Source organism: Squalius cephalus, assembly GCF_949319135.1.
Source record: "Squalius cephalus genome assembly, chromosome: 1".
Taxonomy (NCBI): domain Eukaryota; kingdom Metazoa; phylum Chordata; class Actinopteri; order Cypriniformes; family Leuciscidae; genus Squalius; species Squalius cephalus.
In genome coordinates, this window is record NC_137122.1 from 11,454,229 (window position 1) to 11,471,033 (window position 16,805).

Sequence of the window (16,805 nt, forward strand, 5' to 3'; positions counted from 1 at the left end):
GGCTTCATGAAGTCAGAACAATTACTATGAACTTTAAACAACACACAGTTTTTAGTAAATAAACTGAAATGATCTCCATATCAACACAGCCTAACACAACCAGCAGAAAGAGAGCAGCTGGAATAAAGAGAAAGTGGCGTGTAATCCTTGTTGTTATTTGTATAGGCGTTTTGACATGTTTGGGTGACGTCATCACTAGCAATGTTTTATCAGAGGTTTTCAATCACTTAGGGGGCCTTGGAGTGAAAAAGGTTGGGAACCACTGATCCATGTTAATTTGTGAGAAAAAACTGGTTTTGTCTTTCACTAGAGCAGTTTTACAAGCTTTTATCGTCTATCTTGACTCAAATAAAGTGTTTCTAATAGCAAACACTCAGAATAAAGTGAGATGATCTGCTGATGACCCTGAATGGCTTGTTGAATGAGTGTTGATAGTCTGAGGCTCATCAATATTAACAGATCTGCTGAAAACACTCTTTATTTCATGATAATAGTTCCTGTTTTCACCTCATTTATTGTAAATATTGATGAATAAGTAATTATTTACATAAATGTGATGCTTTCCTAGTTTCTCTCTACCTACATGCAAAATAGTTAATTTTACAATTATTTTAAATAACATGATTTTAAACCGAAATGTGATTGATTTATTGCGTGTACACAGAACATTTTAAAATAAAGCCATTTTATTTTATTCAGGTCATATTTGCTGTTGAGTGAAAGCAAAAATGAGTCAGGTAATTGTCTCTGTAATTTGTACAATAGGGTCTGTAAACAACTTAAAATACCAGTACACATTCAAGGGAAAAATCAAAAATAATAACAGCATCAAGAAACTAAATCTTGCCAGAAAAGAAAGTGCTAATGATATGTTGCCTGGTAAGAGTTCCTTCTTTAATGGCTATACTAAGTTTTCCACAGTGATCTGTACATTCGGTTCCTCTTGCCACCCGTCCCTTAAAATACAGAATCGTCCCATATTTACTAGTAAGATGATGCGTCCCGAATCAAATCAATAAGGGACAGGATTTGTCCCGTATTTTTCATTAGGCCCACACATAGTTGAATACAAACATAAGGATGTTGCAGTATGGATAAGGCTAATAGCAAATATAAAAAATATCAATTTCACAATTAGTAGAGAAGCTCATTGCATGATTGCATTTTAGCATCTTTGTTGCCATGTAGGCTACATAAAAAAATAAAAAAACAACAATAAAAAAACCCTGAATTTAAGTTTAATAAACTAATCACAGCAGTCAGATCACGCAGTTGTCACTCGAGTGATCATTTATATTTAACTTAAATTCAGGTTTTTTTTTTTTTTTTTTTTTTTTTTTACAGACCAAAACACACCACCGCGCATGCGCGTCCAGTACGTGTCGGATCTGATCCATCTACGTCATCGTGCTACAGGCTGCATGCTACGATTTGGGATGTACTAATTCTATTTTCGAATACTATTTAGGACGGATAGTATGCGAATTGGGACGCATCGTTCCTCTCCTGTGTTACAGGTGGGTAAATGTACAAAAAAGACCTCAAAGCTAGAATTTAGCCATGCAGAAATGTGTTTGGGATATGAGTGGACTGTTTTAGTGAAGTAATTTTCGTTAGGGTCTGTTTCTGATTTTGTTTGTAACGAGTTTGAAACGAGAGGGCAAAGTCCAGCAGAGTAACTGTCGTTACGTTAGAGAGCAAGTCTGCTCAACACACACTTTCCCACGTGCATGCACACGAAGATATTTTATGAGCTTGCAATGTTAACGAGTATTGTTTAGCTCATTGTATGTTAATCCCCACCATCGGTTAAAAATGTTTTTTTGCTCAATGATTTTAGACAAGAATGGTTACAGTTTAAAATGAGATTTGAAGTTACACTTGGAGCACTTTATTAGTTCTGAGCATGATTTTCAGTACTGTATACTATATCTATATACAATATATATATATATATATATATATATATATATATATATATATATATATATATATAGTATATCAGATACTGATAAAATACTGTGAATGAAAGTTTCACCATTGTCTTTACATTTCATTTTAATAGTGTAAAATACAAGCACGAAGAGTGAACATGCATCATGTGAACATTATTTGGTACTTAGAGATTTATTTTATTATGGATTTTGTATTGACATGGACACCGCAATTCATAGTAATGTTAAAAAGACACTGAATAATTAATGTGTGAAATATAAAATGACTCTTAACAATAAAGATGTATTTGCTGAAGAAAATTCTTAAATAAATTACTGCAGAGAGCTTGAACCTGACACACTGTCTCCTCGTTCTTCTCCTGTGTTACAGGAGTCAGTCTGTTCAACACCAGTATAAAACAAACTCAGTAACTGATATATTTTTATTTTTTATTTGGGGCAAATATTTTATATATATATATATATATATATATATATATATATATATATATATATATTTGGCAGAGAAGCTCCTCCCACTAAAATTTACCATAATTGAAGCCCCTCCCACAATAATTACATCACCAATGAAGCTCCTCCCACAGTAATTCAGCAATAAATGCTGTAAATTCCCATCAGCTACAAGTGAAGACGAGCATCAGAGCATCAGGAAGAGCTGAAATCTGCAAAGACTGAGTTTATTAAAGAGGACAGTGAGAACATGAGTGATCCAGAACCCTGCAGAATGAAACACACTGAAGATCCTGAAGAACAAAGAGGTTGGTGTTTATTCTTCATTCATTCATGATGCGAGAGGAATAATCAATATTATAAACATTCAAGCACTTCATCACTTTTAGATAAACAGTTAAACTATGAAATGGGTACAAAAGTTTAATTTTTGGTTTCCAAAAAATGGTCAGTAAAAAGAGGTTTGAGAAATGTTCATATTTATTGTCAACATCAGGTCAAACTAAATATAATTTTAGCTTTTATTTAATTTAATTTATATCTGGTTCACAAGTTTTTTATTAAAATCAACTAAGGTTGAGTGACACATGTAGGACACAGATAATTCTCAAAAATCAAAAATTTAATTTAAAACTAGTTCAAGCCGAGGTCAGTCTAAGATAAATTTAATGTATATAAAATAATAATAAATACAAAATATGATAATAATTAGTGATCGACCGATATATCGGTCGGCCGATAAATCGGGCCGATATTTGCGGGTTTGACGTGTATCGGCATCGGCCGATACGCGGCTGCTGCGTTCGCCGATAGTTTTTTCCCGGCATTATTTACAGACAGGCGTCCGCAGGCAGCTCTGTGTTGCTGGAGACCTGCAGTTCATGCGCAGCCCATGCACTGCCCCTCCCACACTAGCAGAGTGCTGGAAGCCTCTTCAAGACAACGGCAAGTTTTAAACTTTCAAAGCATCTTTTAACTGTTTGACTTAGCTGAAATATTGCCATACACTTTAAAAGTGGAAACACGTTGCTCTATATGTGCGTGCAACTAAGCAAGTTTGTGGGTCCAAATGGAAAACGCGAATGCCTATAAAACTGCTTGTCATTGTATATAGGGAGCTGAGCTAAGTTTGAGGCTATCCATACGCATACGGCAGCTGTTACGAACACTGGTCATAGGATTAAATAATGCCGACGTTGTTCCGTGATATTTGTGGGAGTTTTATTCAGCGACCACCTGGCTGAGGTTTGGACGTGTGCTCATAAAAGAAGCGACGCGGTTGCGACACGCATGCGATTCAGCGCGCTCGTTTGTCCAGGCGCTTCTATGCCGTGGTGAGATGAAAACAAATACATTTTTTAGGGCCTGTTCACATATCGCGTCTTTTGCGCGCTCAAGTTCGTTATTTCAAATGTAGGCGCGCGGAATGCGCGCTCATAATGGAAGCGACGCGCTTGTTTTTTCCAAGCGCGTCCGCGCCGCATCGAGATAAAAACATCTCAACTTTTCAGAATGCCGCATCCGTGGTGGAATAATACGACAGCATCGAAAGCTCGGCCGAACAGCTGATCATAGCTGGACAGGGCGGGTTTTTATTTCTCATCTCCATAAATATTATGTAGTCGTAAAGGGCAGGAAATAAATTAATCCTTCCTCCATGTCATCATGGAGAGCGCAGTTCATGGCTGCATAGCAAAGACAGACGTTTATTATGCTGCTTGCTTGTTGCTACTGTGTGCAATAGTGTAATTATTTTATTCATGCTTAAATATTTATTTTCAGAATTTACTTAAAGAATTTGAATTATGCTTAAATATTTATTTTCAGTAATTTTAGCACTGAACTTTTTTTACTTGTTCTACCTCACGTTTTTAATATTTGTCAAATATATATGTATTTTTTTTAAGTTCAATAAATGTTCCTTTTTTAAATTGAAACTTGTAACATTTGTTATCATCATTGTGTCATTTTTATGAATTAAATTGAGTGAGCAAAAGCAGTATCGGCTCCAAATATCGGCCCAAGAAAATCGGCAGCCCGTATCGGTCATCGGCTAAGGCTGATGAAAAAAAATCGGTATCGGCATCGGCACTAAAAAATCCATATCGGTCGATCCCTAATAATAATAGACAATCTGCTCCGCTGGACTGTAAAAAGCTTGTGTTCTTGTAATTAAACTAAGAGGACACAGTGTGACGTTTCTGTGGCAGAAAGAGCGGGAATTGAGTTCGCCAAACTCGAACTGGAACACAGGGGAACTCACTTTATTTAACTGTATTTAATTAATAAAAATAAAATAAAAAAACAGCAAAACGGTAATATTTTATAGCAGTTGTCTACTTTAATGTTCTTTCACTTCATTTTTTTTCTCTTGTATTATTTTAATGAATAATAATATTTTTCTTTCACTTCAGACCTGATGGAAGTGAAGGAGGAGAGTGAAGAACTAAGTGAAGTGAAGGAGGAGAGTGAAGAACTGAGTGAAGTGAAGGAGGAGAGTGAAGAACTGAGTGAAGTGAAGGAGGAGAGTGAAGAACTGAGTGAAGTGAAGGAGGAGAGTGAAGAACTGAGTGAAGTGGAGGAGGGACATCATATCAAACCTGGAGAAAAACCTTTGAGTCGCTCAAGCTCAATCCATGCAGTGGAGAAACCACATCACCATGATCCATGTGTAGAGAGTTTCCATCAGTTATCTTCGGTGACTCACTCAAATGAAAAACAATCACAGTCTGAGATCACAGTAAGTAGCTCATCTTTATGTGCTGAGTAATAAAGTCTCTCCTGTGTAAGTTAGTTTCCTAACAGCCATGATGAGCAACAGGACATCTTGGTGGTTGCTTGCTATCTGCTTCACATTTTTTTTTTTACATTATTATGAGATATTGAGTTGTAATTATAAGAAAGTATCTCATTATTACGTAAAATTATCTCATTATTATGACATGCTGATGCTCACCAGATTTACTTTGTTTCATGACCAAACTAGTGACTTATAACACAAATCATCTTCATGACATTAAAACGCCGACTGTCGCAAATTCGCTTCAAACTCCTTCCATTCAGACTTCAGGCGAGATAGCGTGTGTATTCCCCCAATGCCTGTTTGTGCACATTCGATACATACCTAGGAACCTTTTGCACACACTGGTTTCTCGTAGGACCGTTTGGAGTGGGAACTACATCCGGTTCACGGAAGCTAATATTTTGGTTAGCAAAATCAAGGCCGCAAATGTGGAAAAATTGCCCAAAATTAGGTAAGTTGTGCTAAGATAAAAATATGTACCAGCTTATTGATTGCTTCTATAGCTATGTTATTCACATAGACTTCATGTGATGAATGTTTTATACGTACTTTGTAGATTTATGTTTGTAGCGAATTCGCGACATTCGTCCATAGCGGCTCGATTCGGCTATAATGGCCACCTATAATAATGCTGTATTTAGAAGGCTTTCAGCACTCACATGCTTTTTATTTATCAGATTATTACAAAAATAGCATGTTAGGATATAAAAGCAATTCCTGTCGTTTGTTTTAACACAGAACATAATGAATGCAACAACGTTCTATGGGAAGCGACCAGGCGGACTTAAAATCAGGATTCCATCATTTGAAAGTGACGACAGCTGTCTCAGTGACAGTGGGGATAGTGATGAAGACCACACTCCTACACCAGGTGATGAAAGCAGCGATGGTGGGAGTACTGACAACAGCAACAATGATGAAGACTCCGATGGAAATTGTGATGTACATCCTAGCACCAGTGCTACTGCTGCAAGAGGGAAATCAGCTACCACTACAAAAAGAAAAAGACAAAAGGTAGTATGGAAGACAGTGAAGCAAAATAAGTCTGCAAAAGACATTCCAATTTGGCAAGGTGCTCTTCCAGATGCTGATGCAATCAGATTGCCCATTCAATACTTCAGAGACTTTTTTGATTCTGATCTTTTGGATACTATTGTGGAACAAAGCAATCTTTATTGCACACAACAAAATCCAAATGGTGCCCTCAAATTGGATCAGAATGAACTGGAGCAGTTTATTGGCACTGTAGTGTACATGAGTGTTTTCAATTTACCGAGGTCAAGAATGTACTGGTCCAGTGCATGTCGAGTACCGCATGTTGCTGATGTGATGTCCCGAGACCGATGGGAAGAAATAAAACATTTCATTCATTTCAATGACAACATGGCACCCAACAACAGTGATAGACTTTTCAAAGTCAGGTCACTTATTGATTCACTCCTCCCCAAATTTCAGGCTCTCCCTCAAGACCAAATGTTGTCTATTGATGAACAAATTGTGCCATTCAAAGGAAAATCAAGTCTCAAGCAATATGTCCCCAATAAGCCATACAAATGGGGATACAAGATCTTTGTACTTTGTGACACAAAAGGCCTGGTGCATTCATTTGACATATTTGCAGGGAACATTGAGCCTGTACCAGGACTACCAGACATTGGGGCAAGTGGAAACATTGTGCTAAAGCTTACACAAGTTATCCATGGTGCTGTCAATCATCTGGTGTACTTTGACAAATGGTTTTCCTCTTTGGATTTGTTTGTTGCTCTCGCAAACAACGGGATACCAGCTCTTGGGACTGTACAGCAGTGTCGCCTGCGAGGGTGCAGTTTCAGTGCAGACACAGAAATGAAGAAGAAGGGAAGAGGCACACTTGAAGAGCAACAGGTTGTTGTTGACAATGTGGAAATAAGAGCAGTCAAATGGTTTGACAAGAGAGGGGTGATCGTTGCAAGCACTTTTGCCAGTGCACAGCCTGTTTCCAACATTGAAAGATGGGATAAAAATCTGAAACAGAAGGTGACTGTGGAATGCCCAAGCATCATCAGCCTGTACAACAAGTTCATGGGTGGCGTTGATGCTCTTGATGCACTGATTGCATATCACCGCATCCACGTAAGGTCAAAAAAGTACTACCATAGACTCTTTTTTCACTTTGTGGACATGGTCATTGTCAACAGCTGGTTGTTGTATCGGCGGGATTGTGAGTCACTGACAGTCCCAAGAAAGAAGCAGAAGGATTTGCTTGCTTTCAGAACATCTATTGCACAGGCACTCTGCATGCAAGGCAAGGATCTGTCAAAGAAGAAGAGGGGGTGGCCTTCATTGGATGTTGAAAGGGAGCTTGAGAAGAAGAAACATCGAGGTCCAGCTACGGTTATGCCGACACAGGAAGTCCGTTCGGATGCTGTGGGTCACTGGCCAACGGTTGAAAGTGAGCGACAACGCTGCAAACTCCCACATTGCAAGGGCCAGACTGTAATCAAATGTGCAAAGTGCACCGTTCACCTGTGCCTCAACAAAAACAAGGACTGTTTTCGGGAATTCCACCAGTAAGACTGTCTCATGCAAAGACACTTCAAGTGACATGGTCACTTGGTCCACATGACCCAGTTTCACATGACAGTTGAAAAGTTCAATAATTGTTTGTATCCTGAGAAGTTTGAAATCTAAAAGCAGGCCAGTAAAGTTTGTCAAACACACCACACACACCACACCAGTGGTGGAAAGTAACTAATTACAAATACTTTTGTTACAGTACTTGAGTAGATTTTTAGATTTTTCTACTTTCTTGAGTATAATTAAAATGTGGTACTTTTACTTTTACTTGAGTAGAATTAAAATAAAGTATTCAACTTCGCTACATTTATTTTTCACCAAAAGTACAGAGTACAGAGTACAGAGTACCGAGTACATTTCACAAACACTTTTCAAACGACTGCGTGCGGTGGAGGCTGAGCCCTCAGCCCTGCGCTTCAGCCAATAACAGACAGTTCTGACTCGGGTGCAAAACCAATCAAAACTTCCAGTTCAGTTGGGGGGCGGGCGTTCAAACCGCGCTTTGACATTCAATCACTGGAGCTCGTGTTAAGAAATCTGAAACCATGTCTACTCATTAAGCCTTTAATTAAGGCCCTGTTTACACGAGAACGCTCCCGGGTGAAAACGTAAAAATATTTTATCAGATGTGCCTTTCGTTTAGACGGCGACGGCGTTTTTGGGGCTTAAAAACGCAAAAAAGTGAAACCACCCTCCAGAGTGGAAATCTTAAAAACGCTCCACCGTCGCGTTTCCGTCTAAACGGTAAAAACGCAAAAGTCTGCTAGACAGTGAAGGCACCGATCAGTGCTTCACATTGCCACCTAGCCGCCTGGAGTGCATACTACATTGAATTTCACACACTTTTGCGTCACCGTATGCACGCAGATTTCCCCCCCATAACGCTCGTCTAAACGCAGAATAAAAAGTGATCACTTTTGCGTTTTCTCTTCAGATCGTTTCCGTGTAAACGTAGCCTAATTGAATCAGGTGTGCCATTTCAGGGTTAAAACAGAAACATGGCCTGTCAGGGGGTCCCTGCAGGAGAGCTTGTGAACCACTGCTTTAGAGCATCAGTTAAAGCTTCTCGTGAACCGATCATCTCTTCCTTTTAGTTAATTTATAGCCTCAAATAAACATAAACAAACATAAGAAGGAATGTTGTTTTAACCATGGAAAGGCGTCAGTACACTCCGTTTTTCAAGTTCAAATTCTCCCATGTTAATCTACTAACTCTCCTGACTGCTTTGTCGGACAAAATGGCGGATGGCGAAGAATGATTGGTCAGATCACCTGTCAATCAAGCTCCCTGCGAAGGGTCAATTGCGACATTATTTCACACAATTCTGACTTTATAACACACAATTGCGACTTTAGGCTATATCACGCAATTCTGACTTTATAACACGCAATTGCGACTTTATTTCAGGCAATTCTGACTTTATATCTCGCAATTCTGACTTTATAACACGCAATTGCGACTTTATTTCACGCAATTCTGACTTTATATCTCGCAATTCTGAGAAATAAAGTCAGAATTGCGAGATGTAAATTCGCAATTTTGTGAGAGAAAAAGTCGCAATTATCTTTTAAAATGTTTTATTCTGTGGCGGAAACAAAGCTTCCATAGCCTACCTCCTGGCCTCTTCCTCCCATCCATCCTCCCTGACGCGTACCGTTACGGCCGGCCCAGCTATCAGTATGCGCCGGCGGTGCCGGGGTAGCCTACCTGAGAAAACGTTTTGGAAAAGACGGGCTATGGACCCAACCAACTCTATAGGAGGGGAGGGGAGAACTCCCTCACATGGTACAACCCATGCAGAGGCTGCGCGCTGCGGTGTCAGAATGCGGAACGTGTGTAGCCTAATGTAACTAATGTGACATTGAAATGTGAAAAAATAAATAAATAATAATTTCCTTGACCGGCCCAAAAGTAAAGCGGCCCACCGGGAAATCTCCCGATTCTCCCGATTACCCACTCCGGGCCTACATACCGCACACACACACACACACATACCACACATACCACACACACCACACACATACCACACACACCAAACACACCACACACACCACACACCAAACACACCACACACACAGCCTATAGCCTACAGCCTACTTCCCCAATAAGGTGCAAGATTGGTCTTTTATATCACTGTATTAGTCCATTAAGCTACATTAAGCGTTTTGTCCTGAGACGGAAGGGGAATCCTTGAGTATGAGGTATTGAGGGAAACTGATTATAATCCTGTTCATGGTAGAGAAAGCTGATGACATGTAGGTGTGGCATTCAAAACAAGAACAGACAAAACACCGACTACGCCACCCTGGGAATTTAACCCAGGGAATGATTTTACTCCCTTATTGCAATGATATTAATACAATTAAGGACACACAGGTACACGTACAATACAGCCAAAGACGATGTTCAATTTTGAATAAACACCTTTATTTCAATAATTTAACAATCATCTCTCGGGGAAGAGAAAAATAAAGAAAAACAAACAAAACACAAGAATTAATTTATAATTGCTGAGACTTACCGATGGAGGAGAAAGGAGTCAAAGGCAGTTAGAAATCCCAGGGAAAATCCCCCAGTAAACACACAGCCACACCACAGTGAACACAAAAGAATACAAGAAAATCAACAGCACTACCACCCAGTTACCAACACCACCATCGGCTCTCAGTCACTAAAATAAAAAGAGAACAAGACACGCACACACACACTCCATTAAAGGAGTCATAACCTGTAATTTTCACTTTTCCACGAGAATCAATGTATGTTATGATTGCCTAACTATTGTACACTGGCCGGGAAGCCGATATTTAAAAGTGAAGCGTTTGTTTACCCGTGGGTTCGTAAACCAGCCCACGTGCACGTGCACTCAAATATGAGATTTTAATTTCTGCCCCGACTTGACATCAAGACGGGGCAGGATATACCATATATGGACACCGCTGCAGGAAGCCCGCCCTGCCCCTCTCCCCCTCATATTCAGTCGAGAAAGATGCAGAAACGTAGTGCACACGTGAGTTGCTCTGTGGTTGACTGCCAGAATCAACATGTAAATGTGTTTTCTCTACCAAGAACGGACCAAACTATCAGGGACCAGTGGATTAAATTCATTTTTAATGACGCTGTTCTTACAATCCTTTCAACGGGCTTAACGTTAACGTTAGGTGTCTGCGCTAAACATTTTACACAGGGATCATTCACAAATTTGGGCCAATATCAGGCGAAGTTGGCATCGAAGCTCCGTTTGGAAAAAGGTGCAATTCCAACAATCACTGAAATTGAAACGGTAAGACTGTGTTTTTATTGCTCTACTGTGTGTAACAAACAGAAGCTAACTGCTAATGCGGCTATTCTATGCTAGCGGGAGTATTAGCTTCGAGGTAAACATGGGGAATGGCTGTTCATTTGTAGTTGAATGGCTGCTACTTTGCAAACAACAAATGAAGATTTCAGTTACATTTAAAGTTACGCTAACTGAGTATTTTATCTATGTCTTTGTACCACTTGAAGTAGTGCCACCAATCAACGCGCCTCTCATTTGCATTATTAAAATGACCGTCCACGACAGCCATAAATAAATACAATTTAATCTAAATTGGAATCAAAACAAAGAAAAAAAAAAGAAAAAACAAACAAACTTCAAAATCAGCAAAATTATAATATTAAGCCCCAACCCCTTGAGCTATATTCAAACATCATAAAAATAACCCACATAAAACAAATGACACATACTGTTGGCCATGCAGCCGTAAATGCCCCGCAGTTATAATGGCAAGACGAGCACACAGCAATCTGCGCCCATTGCTGTTACAAGGTTCAATACATACACATAAAGCAAACAGTAGTTCAGGAAAACCCAACGGTCCAGGAAGACAGCCACAGGGCAAAACGGCGTAGGTAACACAGCCGTACAGGCAAAACAGCAGGTAGATACTGTAACCAATACTGTGTTGCTGGCGACGATCTCCAGCTAAACCGGCCTCATTCCTGTTATTTACACACAAATATTACCATTAACCCCAATTAATAAAAATAAAATGAATCCCACGCCATGGCATACATACCGATCAAGCAGAATCCATGTACACATGAGGGAGACGGCTCGACGCGTACCAACGGCACTAATAATGCAGTAAATCCGTTTATTGGATGCGCTGAACGACAAGATGGAAGACTGGACCTCCCACCGGAGATCTATGAGCATCCAACACACAGTAACCATCACTGCAAATAATAACAATAATATTCGTGCAGAGACAACGAAGCCGCTACGCTACCTGTTAGCACAGCAGAGCACACGGAGAGAGCGACCCGGAAGCACAACACAACTTCCGTCACTGACGAGCAAGAGAGGGCGTTAGAAGGACTACTCGCTATATTTATAGGACAGAACCTCACACGGGGATTGGCCAAAAGTACGCCAGCTCATTACACATTAAAGGGGACATATCATGCTAAATCCACTTTTTTAGCCCTTAAATGCATTTTGTTGTATATTTGGAGTGTTTAAAAGTACAGAAAAGTTGAAATTATTCTCTTCAGGTGCTTCATTGATATCTTTATATTCTGTTTTGACCTTATTTTTCAACCTGTTTAGATTTTTCTGTTATCTATGACGTTTTGTGAACTAATATGTCACAGTATTTGCAGCGGAACTGCCAAATAAGGACATTGACTTCCAGCCCAACACTTCGAGCAATCCGCCATTTTTATTTCTCGCTGCAATTTTGTAGTCCAAGCTCAAAGATGCAGAACTTACGAGAGGGTAAGTCAAAATGTTCGGTTGTTGGATGTAGTAACCCACACGCTTCATTACACCGTCTAATGTAGATGAACTGCCACGCTTGTGACAGGGCCATAGACTGTGGACAGGGCGCATGTTTAACTGAAAGAACGAGCAGAGAGAGAGAGACCTGGTCGCGCGCACGCTCTCTCTCTCTCTTCGGAGCCAGGCAAAAGTGTAAACAAGACACCGTCTCCAAACTAGACGCTGTCTTGCTCTCTCTCCCTCGCACATATTAATCAAAATAAATCGACACGGTGGTAAAAGGTCGGAAGACCAAAGTTTCATGTGTAAATACAGTAACACACCATTGCGATACATCCATATGAAGACGTTCTTCTGCAGGTTCGTCGTCTTCATTTTCATCTCGCTCCGGCTCCGACTCTGTCTCGAACATGTAAGGCTGGCTGGACAAGTCTTCTGTTGTTGACATTTTGTTAATAATGTGTGAATAAAACGTTTCTGTGCCGCTATAATCGTATCTCTGCTATCAAACTACAAAAATGGCCGAACGGGGTGGAGTTGAACCTCTGCAAACTGGACAGGGGGCGGGGTATGACGTGTCTCAATTGTATTTAAAGAGACCGCACCAAAACGAGTTGCTCTCAGACGCACATCAGAAAAGGGGTAAAAAAGGGGCCTGTGGAGCTATAATAATGAGGAATTCAGACCCAAGCATTGCAGTTCTGCTTTATATAGACTACAAATGTATGATTTATATGTTAAAAGGAACGCTTTAAAAGCATGATATGTCTCCTTTAACTCATACTGCTACATAGGCTACACAGGGAAAGTAACAATGAAGTTATTGAATGAAACATAAACACAGCTTTTGTGTGATTATCGTCTTTTCCGCATATATATACTGACACAGCTAATCATTTTCATTTTATGAATGAATGTCTTCGTCAACAACAACTGCTTTTGCACCATCTGATGGTGAGGTCGACTAACAGCAGATGGAGAGTATGCTCGGCAATCTTCTGCTTTTCCTGCAGTTCCTGGACGTCAATGTTGAATTTACTGTCGAAATTGAACCACTGAATTTGTGGAAGCGAATTTGCAAAGCGAAATAAAATGGACAGAAAATTGCCTGTTAAATATTATTGGTTGTATTTTTAATCAGTTTGAATATTTTGGAAGTGAAATATGAATGGTGAATATGGATTATTGAATTTTTAATAATGAAAATGTGTTTGAAATGTTTTTAATTGAAATATTCACAGCTTAAATATTCAACCATGTTGAATTTCAGCCCATTAAAAATGCAAGCCCTAAAAATGCAATGCATTAAATTGCAAGCATGGTTAATGCAATGCCTATAATCGGAATAAAGTGAGATGATCTGCTGATGGTCCTGAATGGCTTGTTGAATGAGTGTTGATAGTCTGAGGCTCATCAATATTAACAGATCTGCTGAAAACACTCTTTATTTCATGATAATAGTTACTGTTTTCACCTCATTTATTATGCTGATGTCTTCAGATCTCCTGTAAATTGACACTTAAAGTTAATTTCATTGGTGTCAGCAGACTGAGGGGATTTGTTGGTAACTATGTAGGTGTGGCGACCACAAAAGTGTTGTATTTGTGTTATAAGAATATTCTGAATTATTGTATTTTATTTGAACACAAGTTATTGTATTTTATTTTGGAAAAAAGGTATCCGAAGGGTTTTTATTTTAATGTGTTTTTCCTTCTTCAAAGTAAATTGTGTAGTGTTTGCTCCGGGCCAGCAGGGGCAGGGTCGGGTGAGCTTTGGGACATACTACTTCGTCATCTTAACGGACAGATCTGTCGCGTGCATCCTGTCACCGCAAACTGCCCTGTCAATCATTTGGTCACAGTTAAAATCCTCCATTCACTCTAATTTAATTTCCTACTGTTTCGAAGAGAAATGTATTTGCACGTTGATCTGCCAGCCGTGGGTCTTTCAGACTCTCCTCATGTGTTTGCAATTTGAATATAATGATGCATTTAAAAGTTAATGGCTAAATGTATTTTTTACAAAAGTTCACAATGCTGCTGCAGATATATAATGTAGACAAGATTAAATAAATACATTTTTGCCAGGTTAGATAATGATAATAATCACTCAACCCCCTTTAAACCATAGACAGTAAAAGATCTAAACCTCTCTACATAACCGCCGGACTCGCGCGTCCTCCATGTCTGTAGTTTTTTAACACTCGTCCAATGGGATTGCGTCGATGGGTTGTGGGCAATATTAGCCGTTAGAGTGCGCATTGATCGAGACACCCCTTCGCTGCAGCCTGTAGCACGATGACGTTGCTGGATGATCCAATACGTACTGGATGGGGAAGTTCGACAGTGTTGCCAGATTGGGACGGTGATTTCCAGCCCAAAAGCTCACCAAAACCCGCACACTACAAGAAAAAAACGCCCAAAATTTTACTGCCAAAATAATATGATATAATTTCATTACCATGTCATTCAAGGTTGATAAGCACAATTTGTATCTCCTTAAAACAAAATAACAATGATAAAATAAAATATAAAATAAAATAAAATAGATCAAAACAGGGCAATAATTAAAGAGAATTAGCCAATATGACTAAAATGTCCAGATGGACACTGTCAAAACGGCAATCAAGAAATGAACCGATGACTTTAACCCTCGGAAGTACACATTGCAGAACATAACGCAGAATAGCAGTCAAACTCATTCATCGTTGATTCAAACCATTTTCAGCAGCTGTCAGGGTCGAGTATTGTGCAGTCTGGACGGTGTAAAAGTTGCCGATGTCTGGTAAGGTTAGGCTAGTGTGCACATGACCATGGACATATTTCACGTCCCATATTTGATTTCATTTCAAGTACTTCAACTGTGCTCTCCTCAGAGTTATATTCACCATCGATATCTCCCACCAGGTTTACGTTTTTGCTCACTATCTCACTCTTTACTGTGTAGATACTACTTACTGTTTAGTAGGCTATATCACTTTGGCATTAGCGATCACTTGAATATACAGCTACAACTTATGGCTAAAAGTGCGTGCTCGTCTGTGATGTCAACACCAATGCCAGATGACTCTGCATGGGCGTGTGTGTACAGTAATGTCATGATGACTGATTTTATGGACTACATGCACACTTTAGTTTAGTTTTTTAACCAATTAGACTTTAAAATGTAGATGTTTTAAAACCGCCGAACTGACCCCAAACCAGCCCAAATTTTGTCCTCCCGCCCAAACCCTTTTTTACCGGCACAATCAAATTTAAAACTGCCCAATTGGGCCGGAACCCGCCCAATCTGGCAACACTGAAGTTCGGATCAATATACTGACTCTCTTGTTCGATCTCGTCCATCAAAATGAATGAATCTTTTTTCGAGTCATTTTGTTCATTTAAGGGGTTTTAAATGTTATTATAGCCTACTTTTAACTGGTAAATTCCCTGAACACATCCACCTACGCAATCTTGATAATATTCTGAATTAAGAAATCATTATAATGCAGTCAAAAATAATTTACAGGGAACATAAATAATTACTTTACCTTGCGAGTCTTTCATTCATTTGTCACGTGACAAACGCAATGAACGGATCTTTCATGAACATAATTCGCATGCGCTGTCTTAAGTGACATGTGCTCAATATTGTATTGAGATGATGTTCTAACCTGTGTAGTAGTAGTTGCCTACTAATAAATAGCCTAGTAATAAGTAATTATTGATGAATAAGTAATTATTTACATAAATGTGATGCTCTTAGTTTCTCTCTACCTACATGCAAAATAGTTAATTTTACAATATTTCAAATAACATGATTTTAAACCTAAATGTGATGGATCTAATGTGTGTACACAGAACATTTTAAAATAAAGCCATTTTATTTTATTCAAGTCATATTTGCTTTTGAGTGAAAAAATTATGATTAAAAATCAAAAATTAGTCATGTAATTTGTACAATACGGTCTGTAAACAACTTAAAATACCAGTACACATTCAAGGGAAAAATCAAAAATAATAACAGCATCAGGAAACTAAATCTTGCCAGAAAAGAAAGTGCTAATGATATGTTGCCTGGTAAGAGTTCCTTCTTTAATGGCTATACTAATTTTTCCACAGTGATCTGTACATTAGGTTCCTCTTGCCACCCGTCCCTTAAAATACAGAATCGTCCCGTATTTACAAGTAAGATGATGCGTGCCGAATCAAATCAATAAGGGACAGGATTTGTCACGTATTTTTCATTAGGCCCACACATATACAAACATAAGGATGTTGCAGTATGGATAAG

At 39.1% G+C, this 16,805-nt stretch overlaps 1 protein-coding gene across 1 annotated transcript; it reads left to right on the top strand.

Annotated features, from left to right (window-relative positions):
- Nucleotides 1-4,824: 4,824 nt before the first annotated feature.
- On the top strand, nucleotides 4,825-7,797 carry LOC307165919 (piggyBac transposable element-derived protein 2-like; the record flags this gene model as incomplete). Its single annotated transcript, XM_079884000.1, has 2 exons — nucleotides 4,825-5,145; nucleotides 5,947-7,797. The coding sequence occupies 2 exons, from the start codon at nucleotides 4,825-4,827 to the stop codon at nucleotides 7,759-7,761; spliced, it is 2,136 nt and encodes a 711-aa protein (XP_079740126.1). The 3' UTR covers nucleotides 7,762-7,797.
- Between the last annotated feature and the right edge of the window lie 9,008 nt (nucleotides 7,798-16,805).